This window comes from Electrona antarctica (genome assembly GCF_951216825.1).
Source record: "Electrona antarctica genome assembly, chromosome: 23".
Taxonomy (NCBI): domain Eukaryota; kingdom Metazoa; phylum Chordata; class Actinopteri; order Myctophiformes; family Myctophidae; genus Electrona; species Electrona antarctica.
Genome location: NC_136804.1, coordinates 27,942,197 through 27,961,443, shown reverse-complemented (window position 1 = coordinate 27,961,443; position 19,247 = coordinate 27,942,197). Strand labels below are relative to the sequence as shown.

The following is a 19,247-nucleotide window of genomic DNA, read 5'->3' as shown; positions in this document are numbered from 1 at the left end:
GTATGTACAATGAACCATGTTCACAAAAGCCTGTTTTCTTTTGTTTTTGCGAAAGTCACGGAAAAGACGCACTGTGGTTGGTCACTGGCCAGTAGGCCTTTGAGTGGCAATTGGGGCAACCGCAGTTGGGGCAACACTCAAAACATGATTTACGATTATGTGCCTATCGGGACATAACTCGAACAACGCCGAGTCGGCTCAAGCAAACTTCGCTACGTTCGTCCCAGCGACTCCCTCGCTTCAGTTCGATCGGCGGTGCCTCTCATAGCTCAAGTTAGCTTGAGACGGCGCGCCACCATTGCGGTCCAATTCCATCCCACTCGTCACAGGTGGTTGGGGATGGTAGTCCATATAGCATTGGGCCTCAGTCTGCGGCTTTGACCGATATCCTCATCATATCCAGTAGTTCTTTCCTGGCCCATCCCATAATGCACTGGGATACAGTGGAAAATTATTACAGGCACTAATGTAATTAACTAACTAAGTTCTGATGGCAGGAAGGAAAAGTATTAGCTAATTGTCAGTCGCATGTTTATTAAGAAAGAAAAATAAAACATGTTATTTTCGCTGTTGTGGAACAGTTTTAACTTGCAAGCAAAGCCTCACCCACTGGTGTTGAACAGCTCGCCCGAGGCTTAAACAGGGTTCATATGTGAACTGGAATTCTGACCAGTGCTTTGATAAAAAAAAAGAAAAAAAGAGATCCAGTTTTGGTGCCAGAATATGACCCGTTCCTGTTGCTTAAAGAAATACATGTAAAAGCAGCAAAAATTATTTAAAAAAAAAGACGTCAAACCAGTCACTATACGCACACGCAATGTTGTTACCATTTATCTATTAATTAAAAAAAATGTATGGCAGAAAAAAAGGACTATCTACATTACAGTAAAATTTCAAAGTACAAAAATATATTACAAATCTTCAAAAGTATTTACAAAAGACAGGTTTTTCTAAAAATGTCTAGGTCTCTACGATATCGTCAGTTACACCTTGCTTCAGTTAGCTCTCAAGTCTAGTAGCGTTACCTAAAACAGTGGTTCTCAAACCTTTTGTTTTCAAGAACCCCCATGACTCTGAAAGTGTACAAATGGAACCAAATGGACCGTCAAGGGTCCATTTGATTCCATTTGTACACTCCCAGAGTTACAGACCTGTTAAGAGTCCATTTGGTTCCTAACTATCATTTAACTGGGGACCCCCTGGAACCCTCTCGGGTCCCCGGACCTCACTTCGAGAACCACTGACCTAAAACATAGAAGCAACACTTCCCCCTCCAACACTTGCCAGTAAGAGAAAATTTGAGATTTTTCACAGAAGGGAAAATGATTGACGAGGAGACGTGCGTCGGTCGTTCTTGGTGGGATGGGGCAAGTAGGGCATCTGACGGTCATGGTGGAAGAGTGGCGGGAAGGAAGCAGGACAAAAGGTGGGAGGGGCCTCGCCTCATTCGTCGAGATAGCAGGATGTGACATTGGTACGTTCTCAGGACCTCATTAGAAAAACATCCTGGAAATAAAATAAGAGTAAGAAAAAAAAAAAACAATGTACTTTCTGAAGTGTCCTATGCCAGAGGTTTGATGTCGTCGTAATGCCTCATTTTACACTTACATACATACATACTGAAAATAGCCGACCTACAAGCTCACGTGTCCGGGCCCGAATTAACAATGGAACTTAAGCACCAGGGCCCGCAGCTTCCAAGGCCCTGTGCGAGACTATTTCAAATAGGTACAGCTGTTGCTTCCGTCTCTAAACCATATTCATGGGTCAACAATTTCAATGTAACGCAACACAGGAACCCCAGCTAGTGTTTTTGGTCGTCCAACAGTTTCTTAACCACTCAGTGGGAGGAGACTCAAAAATAGCTGATCCGGCGTCAGTGAGCAGCCTTATAACTAATTACTAGCAAAAAGTATCGATCTTGATTGTGTTTGCGCACGCGAAGCACATGTACATAGGGACTTTTGATTTGGTGTAGCGCCTGAGCCCTCGGGGGGGGTCGATTCGGTAGTGCACGTGCCGCAGCGTGATGCTTTGTGCACTTGTAGATCTGCTATTGTCATAGTGCAACCAAACATAAAATGACTTATCTTAGTTCTACTAGATATCTTCTCCACTCTCCCTAACATTTTAGTCAAGTTTGTATATTAAAAAAAACTTGACTATATTGTCTATATTTAGTTTGCATTTCATTTGCTAGTGGAAAAATCACACCCGTGTGAACTGAGTGGTGTAAGGTCTTATATAGACTGATCAGCTGTGGTCTGACGTAATGTCTGACGTAATGAAATCACACCCGTGTGAACTGGGTGACCATAGCAACCGTGCTCATTTTTTGAGCACAGACAGACAGACTAACAAAGCCAGTTGTAGGAGTGGTTTACACCACTCAAAGACATTTCTTGGTCATATTTTTTGTTTTGTCGACGAAATGAACACCGTCTCACACACCTGTAGATGTTGGGGTCGAGCAGCACAGTGGTGTCTGTAGGCAGCTTGGATAAATGCACCACTTTGGTCTTCTGCTGTGGCCTGTCGCTTTCATTCACCCACACGTCTGGCAGACTGAGACAGAGGAATATGTTATTATCACACACACACACACACACACACACACACACACACACTATAGAAAATAATAGAGCTCGTAGATCGGCTATTTTCGGCTATTGTAGGTCAGGAGTGGCTTTTTGTCAGCATCAGCCGGTAACACACAGGAGTCTGTCCCCGTTACAATGCGCTAGACCCCTGGGAGATGGAATGCTGAGGTGGAGCGCCACACCTACCATCAGCTCCCAGTACTTCCCGCATGACATGCCACACCCAGGCTGTGCTACTCATACACTGAGTTGGCGGTGCCCGGGATCGAACCCATGACCTTGTGGTCCAAAGGCGAGAGCTCTACCGACTGAGCTACCCGGACACAACTGGAAAATAGGGCTTGGTTAATCAGACTCGATTTAGTCAATTCTGACATATGACATAAAAAATGAAGCGGGGAAAAATGCTTCTCGATTATTCGATTATTATTATTTTTTTAAATCACACCCGTGTGAAATGATGGGCGATCTTATCATCGTACTTCATCACATATCTCATTCCAGCCAATCAGAATTTGCTCACCTTCGTCTTCAATGTTTGTGTTACGCAACGTTTGTGTTTACACAAACACTCAAAATTGTTCATTAATTTGTCAATGGGATTTAATGTTTGTGTAGGACAAGTTTGTGCACATACACGAAAAGCTGGACATAGGAGGGGCTATCACCCCTCAAATCTATAGAATAATCACCAAAAGAAGAAGAGAAGAGAAGCCTTGGCTTACATGTCTTCAGGTGTCCAGTGTAAGAGGACCTTCACTTTTCCAGTGTCTTCTTTCCTCCTGGCTATTACCTGGATGGAAAGATCAGCGAGGCACATTTACTTATAGACACATTAAAATGAACTCTGGCTAGTACACACTTTATACTTAATGAAGAGTTTTAATGTTTAAACATTTCTGGCGAGAGGTAAACAGTGCGCCCTAATGCTAATGACAGCAAAGTGTGTGTATAGAGTGTGTGTGCGCCATTGCACATTGTTGATCTGGGCTTTCCAGACATTACACCACAAGCCTTCGTGAGAGGCATTAGACAACTAATTCCAGACATCATATTGATATGATTGAATCGTGCGGCTAGTGCCTTTTTGACGATGACCTGGGAAAAACAATTATTAACATTGAGTGCCATCTGGTGGACAAAGGTGGTGGTGCTTGGGTGCCGGTGATTTCAGGCTATTCCACTATGACTCGCGTCCGCTTTTGGCTTCCATCTTGGATGCTAAAGTATTAGCGTTAATGCTACCGAGCTAAAATAAGGCAAATCCTTGCTCTAGAAAACGCCAATGTTCCAATCGCGATCACCGGATAATCAGAAATGACCTCCGAACATCGGTAAATAGTTTAAAACCACAGACAGCGGCGTAGTTTCCGAATCTTCTCCAGAGACACATCTTCTCCAGAGAATCTTCATGTTTAGCAGGTTCGTTCTCAAGCCCCTATGAAGCAGATAGATTCTATCCTTCCCCCATGCCAAGATCTTTCCTATTCTTGATCCTATTGATCAGCAACCTCCTGGACCTGAGAAGTCCCAGGTTGCAACATCCATTACAGCCAGCAAATCCTTTTCAACTCTGCAAAATGCAGATCCTGCCAGTGTTAATTATCACATACGAGAGCGGGGGAAACACCAGCTTTGCTGTATCTGCTAATGAAACCACACATTCAAACTGGCAGAAAATGATATGAGGTGCAAGCAAGTCATGCCTAAGTAAGGAAGATCTGTCATATGACGGCTTGAAAACATACAGCATGGATCATGGACATTCAGGAAATGAAGGGCTCCATTTTCGTCACCGCTAAAGCCCTTATCCCTAAACTTCTTCGCCTTTTTTTTTACTATTTTGCAAAACATTTTTGAATAGTTAAAATGACCAGTCTACAAGCTCACAACGTGTCAATGCAGATTGGCTAGTTGAACTATTCAAAAATGTTTTTACAAATAGTAAAAAAAGGCAAAGAAGTTTAGGGATAAGGGGTTTAGCGGTGACGAAAATGGAGCCCTCAGTGATCAATCACTGGGATGGAGGGGAGGAGGGGCTGCGCTGCGTGTGTAATCCTGTGTTGTGTGTGCGCGCTGGGCTGGCGCATGTCTCCAGCCACCAACAGGAGGACCAGTAGAGTATCGATACCGGTTTTATTTTTCAGAATCGATATTTTCGACAACACTATATGGGATATGTACAGGCTGTGGTTTAAGAGTAGTATACTACTACTACAGTATGTGTGTTTGCCTGTGTGTGTGTGTGAACGCACTGTACTGTGGAAGACGACACTGTGTCCGTTGCCTAGGCCTTCGATCTGCGTAGCCAGGTTGAGACAAATGGCTCGGTGACGGATGGCGTCCATGGTCTGGGCGTCAAAGAAATCGTGGGGTCGGGCTGGACAAAACAGACAAACAAGAGAGACAAGGTCAGGGTGGTCGAAATAAGAAAGTGCTCATCTAGAAGAAGCAGTGTGAGGTATGGTCTGAGCTAGTACATGCATGTATGCTGGCTTACAGGCATGTCTAGGCAAGTATGGAAAGTGGAAATCAACATTTCTTAAAAACGCAGAGTTTTAGAGTTATGTACAATTGGTTTCATCGCATTGGCATTTCAATCAAGACTGCAGAAACATTCTAAATAAATCTGGCATTGTGGTATCAAATACTTCTTTTTTAACCACCACTTTTTTCCCCTTCTCTCTCTATATATAACAACCTCCATTTTATAAACAAAAGTCTAAATTGCATTAGAGTAAACTTATTTTCTCCTTAAATAGATGGTCAGAAAATAACATTTACAATCTAGGAATTCTTACTCAACTAACGGGTAACAGCACATTAAAAGTGCTTAGTTAATGAAACTCATAAGAGGACACCGAGGATTTAACGGTGAGCTTTGTGAGGTAGCTGAATGAGTAGAGCTAACTTACAAATTGTATACCTTCAACATAATAGCTACACAATCACACCATTGTGAGCTTGTAAATTAGATTAATTTGTACATTATGCAAAAATAGCGATTAGCTCAAGAAATTGAGATCAGGGGTCATGGTGGCTTGTGGTGGACATTCTTGTCAAAGTTTTGCCATGGACATACAAAATGAGTGGACATTAATATTACCAGAAACACAAATAAATACAGTAAGAACATTATAATGGTGTGTAAAAACAGAGCCACAGAGGGCTATATTGTGTGTGTGTCCTAAAGGGGCTATAACATGCATTTTACATTTGTTTTTAATATTTAAATATCATATTGTTTATGTCCCTCAAACTTATTTCTAATGGTTTGAGCCTAAATCACCACTCCTTGTCATCTCTGTCTGGCCTCTGAAGCAGTTTTAGCTGCAGTTCCACAATGTACTGAGGTGACTGGGGGGGCGCTGTGTTACATATGAAAATGTATATCCAAATTATTTTCTCTGCCACACCCTCATCCCAGCTACTCCTCTCCCACATATTTGAGGAATTATAATACTGATGCTAAAACAGACAGTGGAAAGTAACTAAGTACATTTACTAATTATTTGCATATTTCCAATACTTTTACTTCTACTTCACTGGATCTTGGAACCAAATATTGTACTTTTACTCCACTACACTTATTTGAAAACTTTTCTTTAGTTACTATTAAAGTAATCTTTGTAGATTTTTATTATTATTACAAAAGATGCATTAACCTTTCAGCTCTATATACATTTCGTCCATTTGAAAATAGCCGATCTACAAGCTCAAAGACCATGTAAATCTGCACGTGGATAGACGGGGGAGATGCACAGAGGGTGGGTAGGTGTCGTTCATGCTTGTGCGACATGGTAAAGGCGACATTACTGACATTGGGTTTGTGCTTAGAGGCGAGAGCTACATCTCAGAGTCACAGACATGTGAAAATGCAAGTTGTGAATTATATTATAATGCGAACCTACACAGTACACAAGACCAACCCAACACCATTGTCCAATTTATGGCCGTTCTCGGCGATCGACAATACATTTAATTAGGCTTAGTCAATAACGTGTTTTCCAATTAAAATAAAAAGTGGGGATGTGCATATCCGCCCCTATTTTGTAACTTTCACCACTATTGTATCATTAGGCTGAAACATGATTGCAAAATGGGTAAACAGTCTGTCGAGTTTTCACTACAGCTGTAGATTAAAATTAAGTATATATTTAGTTACTACATAACCTTTTTATGGATAGAAAATGTATAATGTTTATAAACAAGCAGCTAAATAACGAGCCATCTCAGCCTGCTCTCTCTGTCTGTCCGGTGATGAGGCTACTCTCACCGCTAACGACTGCACTCAGTGTGTGATCCCCTCTTCCAGAAATGACAAACATGAACATGATCATCTTACTAAAACGGCACAATCTAATTACTGCACAAGGACAATGTTGGTGCAATCATGAGATTCGATAGGGAATCTATATTTAAAAATGTTCATGGTTTTAAAGTGGTGTGTCTCAACTGCTCCTCCCCGCTTATGTGTCGCTATTCGTCTGGCAAGAGAGGTGGCGTTTGTCTCAACTCTCGACTGTATGCTACAACACGCACCCTCCACCTACACCCCACCGGTCCGCTCCCCAACCCTGAGCCCTGTGTCCTTTTCCCATGGGAAAGAGTTGGGGAGCAGACTGTCCGTGACACGGTCCCTGGCAGTCCCCCGCTCGGCGCTCTGGTGACAACAGAGTGTGGAAGTCAACTGAGTCGCTGACTCCGCTCCGCTCTGCCTCTGCGATCGATCAACAATGGCGGACATTGCAAACAAAATCGAAACTGAAGACTGAAGAGGGGGAGGGATTACACAAAGAAACCGTACGACCAAATCAAACGGCTCGTTTCCGAGGTGAATTTACGTGAAGGCCCCTATATCATAAGAAAGCCTGATTGTTCAAAAATGGGTGCGAACAAGAAGGCACTGGAGCAGCTCAGACGATTTAGGCCCTTAGGGTACTTGCACCCTGTATGTACTATATGTCCTGCTCCTGAGATGCACCAGATTGGCCTGCTATAGGCTAGAGGCGCGGCTGGAACTCCCTTCTACATGTTCAAAAATGGGTCTTTGTGGGGATAGAAAATACATAGGGGAACCCAAAAAAGTGATGGATACATACGTAGGGAGCGCCGACGTTTATTTTTGAGTTTTTTCCTCTTGTTGAGGCCCGCCTTGGACGGAGATTCCTCCTTCACCTTGCCCTGGCTGGCCATCTTGGACGAGCTCTGGGAGCTGAAGTGGGTGGGCACGTGGCGCGCCAGCCCCCCCTGTGAGGCAAAGGTCGCATTGCACCCCCCCACCACACACTGTAGGAGAACAGAGGGGACAACATAGTACCAGCAAAATTAAAATGGAAGTCTAAAATGTAAAATATAAACCTGAACCGAGTGGGTTGGAGAGATGGAGAGGTAATATACAGATGGATTTATTCATTACTATTTTCAGGTTGGGAACTCGGGATACACATTTTATCCAATCAGGATAGAGAACTAATAGATTAAAACAAGTGAAATTGGAAGTGATCAGTGAACAGTGATTTCTGATCGCCTCGCGCCAGCCATGTTACTGCTTGTGGTGAAACCGGAGACATGTAGGTTTCTGCTCGAAAAGGTTTTTGCGCCTCTACTCGTATTGGGCTGTATTGACGGTAATAGAATGGCGCCTATATAGGGTTTATAGCTGGCTCCCTGCGGTCATTTCAAATGGCCAGCAAGAGGCGCTGAAAGTGTTAAGGTTTTTTAAAGGTGAAAATGGTGTCTACACATTGGCTCCATTTCTTCTTCCCCTGAAAAGCAATAGTTTTGGACATGCAAGGTTTTTCACTCGACACCGACGACAGGTGATGGAAGCTAGTGGAGGGCATCTCACCTTGAAGGGTTTGTCTCCGCTGTGAGACAACATGTGTCTCTGGAGCCAGCTCTGACTGGTGGACGGTGTGTTGTACACTTTACAGCCCTTCCACAGACACACAAACACCTGGAAGATAGAGGCACGCACACACATTTAGCAAGGGGACGACGACGCCAATGTCACAACGACTGTACTAGCACTCAAGATTCCCTGTGAATGAATAGTACAACACAAATAGAATGCATTATTGTTATTCAACCTGGCAGGGAAAATGGGAGATGAATATCAGTCAAATATCATTAACCCTCTAGACTTAGTAAACTAAGCTATTTTTTAGCTTATACAAGAACATATAAATATCGGAAATCCTAGTTCTTCATATGGGACAAAGTGAAGCTCTGAAATGAAAAATAAAAGGGCAGTTCACACTGAGAACGATAACAATACCGTTCACCAACGTATTGGTTATAGTTGTGGTGTGAACATTGCCATTATAGTTCTAGTGCTGTGCAAACGGGCCTTTAGACAGATAGACTAAGAGGGTGTTTACACTGAGACGATCCGCAGTCAAACCGCATACATTTTGTATCGTTTTGCCCTTTCATCTACACACTGCCGACCAAAACGGTCAATGAATCCGTTCATTTTTTTAAACCGGGTCCCAGAGTGGATAAATATGAAACCGCAACTTTTGCGCCACTGTGTGGACGTCCGAATCCGCATATTTCCTGGACCGATGACGCAAGAGCCCACATGTGTTTTAAGACGCATGCGCCACCCCCGAACAATAATAAACAAAGATGGCAGCACCCAGCGTTATACATTGCATTTGTCCTGCAGAAAATAGTTAATAGTTAGGGCTTTTACAGCTAATGTACTGCTCCTACACACCACCACCGTTGGCAACAAGTGGACATGGAGAATAGCATTCTCCTGTCTGTTTTTGTTTACATCGAGCGTCTGCACTGTTGCCAGATTGTGTGAGAGAAATAAGCAACCAGGTCTATGAAAACAACCCCAAAAGCGACCAGGTTATTTGAGAATAGCAGATCTACAAGTTTGCGTCGTGATGTGACACGTTGTGAGCTTGTAGATCTGATATTTAAAAATATATATCATGGAAAACAAAGTGAAACATGTGGAATATTTTTGAAACAGAACAACAAACATTCTGATTGACCAGATGACAATAAATATGTTTTTTCTCTTACTGTAGATTAAGTGTTGTATTTTTTAATTAGAATACTTAATATATAGTCCAATCATGTATTTAGGAAAATCTATACAATCATGTCCTAAACCTAAATGTTTTATTGTAGTCTATCTTGTAGCCTCTACAGGTAGCCCATTGGGCTACTTGCCTCAACCAGGCACTTTCCCTTTTCTGTATTTTTGTTATATATAGTTTCATTATTTAGTTTGTATAATGTGCTAAATCAAATAAAATAAAATAAAATCATATCATAGGAAACAAGACCAAATAATCAACTATACACTTAACAAGCCAAAAAAGAAGCCCAAAGTCGCTTATAATAAACAGACATGGCAACACTGGCATCATGTCTTCTTCTCTCTTTTTGAGGCTTTGTGCCAGCTAGTGCTACACCACCACCTACAGACTGGCCATATATACTACAGGCGCATTCAGGGCCGGTTGCCGTTTTGGTTGTTTTAGTGTAGACACATAGATTAATTGATTCGATTAAGTGTATACAGTCAACTTTTTGACACCGACTCCTTGATATATTTTAAAACGTCTCAGTCTAAATGGGGTCTAAAAGTGGCCTTACACTAGCCGATAATCGGGCATTTTTGACGCTCGGGGGGTGCCCGACCGCTCAAAGCGCGATCGGCCCGATCAACATCAAGAATGTTTGATGGATGGATCCTAGGATGATCCTAGAATATGTTGTGGAGGTAACTGTAGCTGTACACCGTCCTTAGAAATATATTTTGGTTTGGTTGGTTTCCGTTTATGTTCTTGGAGTTCTGCGTTGACCGTTGTCTAATCATAAAATACAAAATAAAAACAAAAACATATGTTTTGGGGGAGAAAAAGAAGAGCCAAACAGACCCCTCCTCTCTGTCCGTCCACATGCATGGACCGGATGTGTTCGGCCAGGTCAGGGCTGCTGGGGAACAGGAGCAGGCAGTTGTCCCAGCAGCAGGTGTAGCCCCCCAGGGTCTTGTTGGAGTTGGAGCCCCCCGTCACAGAGCCCGTCGTGGAGCCCGGACCGCTGACCAAGCCGCCGCTGCCACCTCCGTTCATCATGGCCGGCGTGGAGCGCCCGCTGGACGCCGTGCTCTCCATGTCCATCAGTGTGCTGCTGATGCTGGTGGTCGATCCATGGCACAATGCACAACACCAAAACACACATGGAAGAGAGAGTGGAAATAGTCAGGCAGAAACCTAACTTAGACATTTCTCAACTATTTATGGGTCGTTTTAAACGTAAATGGAGAAAAAAGCACTCTACAAGGTCACAAAGTGTCAATCTTGTAGATTGGCTATTTTATTATGTTTGTCGGTTTTATAAATATTGATCCAATGAAAGGTTTGTGACAGCTTGTGACCAAATAATTGGATACACTGGCACACAGGTTATTTTTTCCATTTCCTGAGAAGCAACGTTTTTGTAAACAATGTTTATACCCGACATCTTCTGCAGCACTGCAGCAGTAGAAGCCAACAGATATGTACAGAAGGCATAGCATTAGCCTCATCTCCTTTTTACCAGACCAGCTGTTCTATGTTTACCAGAAAATTGGTCTTTATTTTTGAACTCGTGGTCAGGGTAATTTGGGGATTTGAACAAATTGACAAGCCACAGACCAAAGCCACAAGCGCTGGGACTTGTGGCTGCCGCTAATTTCCCACCCTGTTCGTAAGTAGCACTGGCAGCACCCAAATGTGTGTAAGCAGAGCTGACGCAGGTCACCATATGGCCGGGTCATTCTCACACACTGTGTGGGGCGCGGGTAGTCTAGAAACATTGACAACACGCCTCAATGTAGAGCGATAGCTCGGAAACAGTCTCTCAGTCTCACCCACACACACACACTACAGACGTGTATGCAAGTGCGCACACACTCACACACAGCTGCTACTCTGATCTGTGCCAGAGAGGGGAAACAAAAGTTACTATTGAGTGACTGCAGCTGCCTCCACAACAGATTCCGTCCCATATGCCTGATTAATACACGAGTTGTGCGCCGGTGTCACACATCAAAAACAGCAGATCTACAAGCTTATAATGTGTCACAGCCTGGTGCATTGTGTGCTTGTAGATTGTCTACTTACTAAGAGCGTAGGCTCTCTGACAAAGTAACAGGACAGATGAGGGGGGAGGTGGTGTAGGGGGAGGGGCCACGGAATTCACAGCAGGGGAGAAATGCTTCCATTCAGCAAGTAGCAGAGTGTGACAGAGGCAGTAATGGAAGTTGGGACGGCGGTGAAATTGAGAGCGTTATCGGGACTTCCATTTTCTTTATTTTTGAGTGGTGCTAGCCACTCCTATAGACAGCTATGTGTGCTCCTGTCTGTGTACTGTGCAGTCGCAGTCACAGTGACAGTCACACACGCACACAAAGCAAAGCAAAGTTACTATATTTACCCAGGGTAACTGGACTAAGCATCAGATACTTGTTTACAGCCAGGCCCTGCTCATAGAACATTTCATGGTAGTGGTGCAATGCCTTGCTCAAGGGCACTTCAGCGGTGGTTATTTTAACGTGCCGGTCCGGGGATACGAACTGGCGACCTTCCGGTATCAAGACCGCTCCGCAAACCGTTCGGCCACCGCTGCCACACACACACACACACACACACACACACACACACACACACACACACACAAGTACAGTACAGCACCACTCACTTCAGACTGGTCTGATTTTTTTCTTATTGTATACATAACTTATTAAAATGAAGAACTGCTCATGCACCATACATAGTGTACCCATCTTTCCTCTCTAGCACCCTGAGCCAGACTGTCATCACATCTGTCTGTAAATGTCACTGTGATGTGAAAGATGCCAACAAACAAAGCATCCTTAAAGATACCAATTACTCGGTTTTTATCGGCATGATCTAAAGTTAATTGTATCGTTTTTTTTACTTTATACACATCTTTATTTTCGATTGCACTTACTCAATACTAGGCTTCTTACTGTCAAAATGTCCTAATAAAGCCCTAATTGCTGATGAGCAGGTTAGCGGCGTGCCTTGCATGATTTTCTCTGCCATCGGTGTGAATGTGAATGAAATGCACATTGTAATGCACTTTTGATAAAATGTGCTACCGTAGGCTATATAAACGCACCATTTATTATTTCTACGGCCCCTGTTGTATTCTCACCGTTTACTGTATGGGACAACTCTGTGTCATTGTGGAACATTTATAGTGTTAGAGTTAGGAGTTCCAACTTCATCGAAGTATACCTACTGAATTAAATGACATTGGGGCTTGCTGCAACTATCAATTATCTTCTTGACGATTATTCTATGAAAACTGCAATAATATATTTTTACAATGATCGACTATATAGATTAGTTTTATAAACCACACTTAAGCCCCATTTTATACTTTGTTGTACAGTAGTGTTGTGCACAAATAAATAGCTGAACTAAAAGTTTGTCATTTTCAGGCCTGGGCCATGGCTCAGTGGTCCAGGCACCTTGGCTGGTAATCCAGTCTGGCAGTGTGCCGCGGGTTCGACTCCCGATCCCGACAGCCTTTACTGCACGTCTTCCCCTATCTCTCTCCCCATTTCCTGTCAGCCTACTGTCTGTCCCTCCATAAAAAATATAAAATAAAGGCGAAAGCCACAAAAAAAAACATTTTAAAAGTTTATCATTTTCACAATGTTTGAAAAACGATTTTGATTAACTGCTGGACCCCTTAAATCCCACCTTGCACCACCTAACACCAACCCAGCAGTGGTGGTAGCCTCCAATGCACCACCTAACACCAACCCAGCAGTGGTGGTAGCCACTAGCCTCCAATGCCTGAAATGTGTACTCACTCACAGCTCAACTAAATAACAATGACATCATCCGGCCATACTGCTTACACAAAACAGATTAATGCGTAAATGCTGCAGCCCAACTCCATATTTCTTGATAAGCATCAAAACCATGTTGGCTACTCACCAACTTGTTCTGACAATGAACTCACTTCCATGCCCCTGAGACATATAGAGATTCAAGATGAAAGGCCGTTTTGAATCTGAATATGCAAACAATATACTGTAAGTGACTAGGCCTATATCGGTATGATTGAACAACCGGTGCATTAAATGAATGGGAAAATCAAAAAGCATGATCTGAAATTGGAAAGTAAAGCGAAGAAACAAAAATAAATCTCTAACATTTGCATGCTAATCAGTGATGTTCTAGTGATGAATCAATGTGATGAGCAATACAACAAGGCAGGTGGTTGGTAAAAAAAATAAAATCTGTGAAGATTGACAAATCAGCATGTCACTAATCAACTATGATTTTCTTCACTTTTAAACGGAGCCAAGGGTTAACTAGTGAAAAACTGATTAGAGTTCAATAGTCTGTGATTACTGTGAAAGCAATGGATTTGATCAGTAGTACAGATTAAAATAATCTGGCAGTTTTTGAGAATTGGTCACTGTGTGCAGATTTAATTACCGGTAATTTGAAGTCTGAAAGGGAGCTGCTAGCCATGACAACAAATTCAGAATTATTGAGTAGAACAACCAAAACAACTTAAGCCTGAATCTGAATTATACTTCACTGGACACGAGTGTCGCACACTGAAAATACCAATCTACAAGCTCATATTGTGAACTTGTAGATCTACTACTTGTGCAACTAAATATAAATCAGGGTTTAACACGACATGTGCAAAACTGGGCCTTAATATTACATGGGGTTGAATCAACTAATCTATGTATGGTCTCTATGCACTCAACGTAAAATACTTTTGCATTCAGCATGCCAAATGTTTGTGTATAGCTTCTGACTGTACCCCGGTTTTTGATGCCATTTTATGACAATGCATTTAGACTTTCTCCATGCGTCTCAGTCCCCTCAGCAAGAGTACATTGTGTTCTCAGGCCACAGGAGACTGGACAATAGCCACATTATCGTAAAAATCTACTTCTATAATCTATTGTGCAGATTTCTTTGCAAACCTAACGCTTTTCAGATTGTGAAAGAGACTGTTTCAGATTTGACTTCATCTAGTGTAGTTGGGAACAAACTTTATGTACTGTACATGATCGGACCCTTACACAAATGTGGACATCTCCTCCATCTCCATTTACTGTGATATAAATAGGTTCTCAACTCAATGTAATCGGTCCCGGGACCCAAAGGTATTTTAGATGGTTCCCAGGGACATTTTTTTATGAGTCCTACTTCAACCATGTTAGAGAATAAAGTACCGAGTACAGTATTGCATCCCAGGACTCCGGGAGGGTGACATGAATTGTGTTCTCTCTCAATTTAGTGAGTCTAAGGATGCAGGATGCAGGCTATTTGCATCACTGATGCAGACTAATCAATTACTGTCTAGGCCTAGCCTATATATTCTTTAACATACTATTAATCACTAAGATGATTTGCATCAGAACCAGCGTACCGCAACTACCGCATCAAACTGAATACCAACTCCATGGTCAAACGTAACAGGTGTCAGTTAATGACTGACATTCCCCGCACATTCTCTGGGGAACATTAGCCAAAAGATAGCACATCTACAATGTGTGAGCTTGTAGATTGGCTATTTTTTGGCAAAGATATTTTGTGTAGACAGAAAAAGTGGTCCAAGTACAGTTGCTTTTCAAAGAATATTGATATAGATTTAAGTGGTTAAAGTTCAACAATCGTGGTAAAAGTAACAGGCAATAAGACCATTAGTGGGCCCTTACTCGACTATCACTATCACTGTGTACTGATGACGTGATGAGCAAGCAGCGTAGGCGACAAGGTACCAGTTTCACAGACAGCATGACACTTCCTAGTTCCTATCATCTTGACCTGGTTGATGTGTACACAATGAGCACTGTAGTGTCTGCCAAAGTCGATCTGTGCAGATGGTATATTTATTAGACTCTGCTCCATGAAGACAAATCACTGATTCTTTTTGCAGAGTATTACAATTGCCAAATATGAAACCTGGCCCAATATATGTATGTGGAGTTGTGGACTGTGTCATTTCTATGTCAATTTGTATTTTCAGCTCAGTTGAGGATGGTGAGGAAGGGGAAAAGATCCTTTATCCAAGATTTGAAAATGGAACATTCTCTAGGACAGGTTAGCAAGAGAGAGCTGCCTGGCAAGTGTCAGCTAGTGAGCTTATTTTTTTTGTTTTAGATTATTGTGCGTGTCCTAAAAGTCTCTTGACCTGCTTTACCAAAAACTCAAGAAGATGAGAAGTTGTGTTAGACTATGTTCTGACTCAAATTATTTAACAATTATAAAAAATAAAAAATAAACTAAATCAACTTGATAGATGACCGAGGGAAGCCGCCCTCCCCCATTAAAGTCAATCATCTACATTACAAAACAACATGTTTGTCTGGGATCTTGAGACTTACCATATTTATGCCCTGACATCTCATCTGACCTTTACAGCCTCCAAGGCTCCAACTAAATGCATGTCTCATACACTGCCCAGTGCCCACACAACAGATTATAAATCAAGGCCTCCTCCTCCTCGTAGACTTTAGGGGGTTCTTTGTGGGACTGGTCTGCTTGTGGCCTTAAAGGCCTCAGGCAACAAGTGCCCAGCCATGGGCTCATCGTGGACGCTGCACACTTCTCTCTCTTTGTGTGTACTCCATATCTCCCTCTCTCTCCCACTGTTTGTGTGTGTAATATTAACCCAATACATCACTCTCTAATCTAAACAATGGCAAAGTATTAAATCACACGGTATTACACCTCTATAAACATTTCTATAAAAACCGATGGTGGGCACACTATGCTGCAGCCCTATACATTCCAATAAAACAAATAATTTGCAAAGAGAATAATGCACTCAACAAATGCATATAGTCCAATGTCTACATGTCTAGTTAGATCCATCGCACATTGTGAAGCTGCATCACACACGGTGTGCTAAAACTTCATCTAGATGACTGGCGGTCATCATTGACCCATGATGCTGAACATCTTAAATGGTACACACAGTACAATCCTCGGTGTTTGATTTATCCGCTTTAAACTTTGCGGGTGGAACCAACTGTGGGAGTGTATGCCACAATGGTTACATGAAGGTACACTCACACATTTAAATGGATTCACAATTTCCACATGATGAAAATCCACGCAAGCAAACAAACAAACCTGTCTTCAGAGTCCATGCGGCTCAGCGGCTCTCCGTCCGAGGAGGAGATCTCCACGCTGGCCCGTCTCTTGGTGCCAGCAACACCACCACCAGCAGCAGCAGCAGTACCATGCTGGGGTTTTTCCGTGCTCTTTGTGCAGTCTCCTCCGGGAGGAGGCGAGGAGGACCCGCTCTCCTCCGCTCCTCTTTGTTCTTGGCTGCAGCCACCATCCTCTCCCTCCTCCTCTACCGGCGGCTCGGTGGTGCCGCTCGGCCAGCTGCCTCGACCGGGACCGCCGGGACTAGTCGCTCCTCCGGCTTGTTCGCCACTGTCCTCCTCCTCTTTCTTGATTTCGGGCAGAGAGACCATGTCTTTGACAGCGGGAGCGGGAGAAGGCTTCTCCTCCTCCTTTCCCTCCGTCGCACCGTGTCCGCCGACGCTCACGTCCATTTCTCCGGGCTGCTCGGTCGCCGTGTCCTCGGCCGGTTCCTCTTCTTCGCAGTCCGGTGGCGGCGGCGGGGAGGCCTGCTGCTCCCCTTCTTCCTTCTCGCCGGCTTCCTCCTCCTTCTTCGCCGGGCCGTTGTCGTCGACAATCGGCCGAGAGGAGGAATCTTCCTCGGGTCCTCCTTCGATTGTTACTGCGGCCATTTTTTGGCCAGAAAGCTCCTTTTTTAGGGGAGAAGGGGGGTGATGGCGGTGGCGTGTTGCTGGAAAAGTTGCAGCGTTCAGTTCACGTTCCTTCTCTTTGAGTGTGTATGTGTGTGTGTGTATACTAGTGTCCGCTAGCTAGCAGCTCTGGCAGCAGCAACGCAGCGGGAGGTGGAGGGGGAGGAGTAACGTGATGACGTTGTGCGGCCGCACCGTGGCCTCCTCGCCTCCACGTGTTCGAACAAACACGATGAGATGGTATAAATGGTATTAAGTGGCAGCGGTGGCCGAACGGATAGCGGCGCGGTCTAGATACCGGAAGGTTCCCAGTTCGAACCAGCCGTCCGACACGTTAAAATTACCACCGCTGAAATGCCCTTGAACAAGGCATCAACCACTACGATGAAATGTGTTCTATGAGCAGGGCCTGGCTGGAAACAAGTTCTTGAGCTTAGCCCAGATACCCTGGGTAAATATAGATTTCATTTCATTTCATTTCATTTCCACCGTCCCATCGCCCGGGGCGGTGCTCTGACCAATCAATCGCAGCGCGGCCGTCCCGTCGGGCTATGGGATAGCGCACAGAGTAGCGATTGCACCCCCACCCCCGTCAAGGAACCCTGCTGCGGACCCCCCATCTGTTTTTTTGCACACTGTGTGAGTGTGTGTCTGTATCAGATATTTTGGAATATCTGAAGAAGTCAAAAATAGGGTAAAGTGGTTAAACTGATTGTGGCTATATTAACACATTTTACTCAAGGACCCCGCTGGGGGTCCCTGCCAATATACTCTAAGGTCCCTGCCCTGGGCCCCATTTGAGATCATACATACAATAAAAATACAGCATGGTGTAGCTACGCAAAAACTGAAAAGAAAATATATATAATAAATATAGCTGCAAGCCAAGCCCCCAGAACGGCTGGCCAACGTTGAAGTCGTCTACTGGTCAAAACTGGTACTGCAGGCTGGGCCCAGGTTTAATTTATGATGATGAATCCATGACGTAGAGGTACCACAAGAACAGCATGAGGGGTACTATAGGAGCCAACCAATCATATCAACGCTCGAGGGGTACTAACCGGAAGACTTAGTCATTCTTCCAGGTCCTTCAAAACGCCACTGATCAACTTACATTGAAGTGAATAGCAGGGGGGCGGGGCTGACGCGCCTCATCCCCTCTAGATATATTATAACTGGATGGGGCCAAGCAATAAGAAAAATCACACATGTGAACTGAGTTCACATGTGAACACAGTGCAATCTGCTCAACACCACTGCTGGCTGGCTGCAGTTATATAGTCACCCAGCGGTATTGCAGCTGTTCTTACCTCAAACAGACACACACACTCGGCCAGTCATTGGAGCGGTTAGGCACCGCTCAAAAAATTATGCAATACGCACAATAAGCCATAGAAACATAGAACACTGAAGTTGAGAGAAAGAAGACCATATTCATACAATTAACAAATGAGCATTTTAAATAGCTGACCCTAACCTCAGCAAAACTACCGATATACCTAAACCTAATCTTAACCCTAACCCACTTGTCCCATCTGGTACCCAGGAAGGGTGGCCCTTGTGTTGAGCAGCCGAGTGACAGCCCCCTCTCATCCCTGGAAGTGCGCCTGCTTATTTGCGTATTGCATAGTCTTATTCCTTGGCCCCTCTTATCACTGCTTGCATATATGAGACAAAAAAGGGGATTTTACTGCACATTAAAAAAAAATCACACCCGTGTGAACTGAGTGGTGTAAGGTCTTATATAGACTGATCAGCTGTGGTCTGACGTAATGTCTGACGTAATGAAATCACCCCCGTGTGAACTGGGTGACCATAGCAACCGTGCTCATTTTTTGAGCACA

At 43.7% G+C, this 19,247-nt stretch overlaps 1 protein-coding gene across 1 annotated transcript; it reads right to left on the bottom strand.

Annotated features, from left to right (window-relative positions):
* Window positions 1-815: 815 nt before the first annotated feature.
* On the bottom strand, window positions 816-17,602 carry aebp2 (AE binding protein 2). Its single transcript, XM_079494824.1, has 8 exons — window positions 16,757-17,602; window positions 10,508-10,766; window positions 8,452-8,559; window positions 7,703-7,889; window positions 4,856-4,980; window positions 3,326-3,393; window positions 2,452-2,565; window positions 816-1,506 (listed from the first exon to the last, which is right to left on the bottom strand). Exons 1-8 carry the CDS (start codon window positions 17,383-17,385, stop codon window positions 1,494-1,496), a joined length of 1,503 nt encoding a protein of 500 aa, XP_079350950.1. The 5' UTR covers window positions 17,386-17,602; the 3' UTR covers window positions 816-1,493.
* Window positions 17,603-19,247: the final 1,645 nt, after the last annotated feature.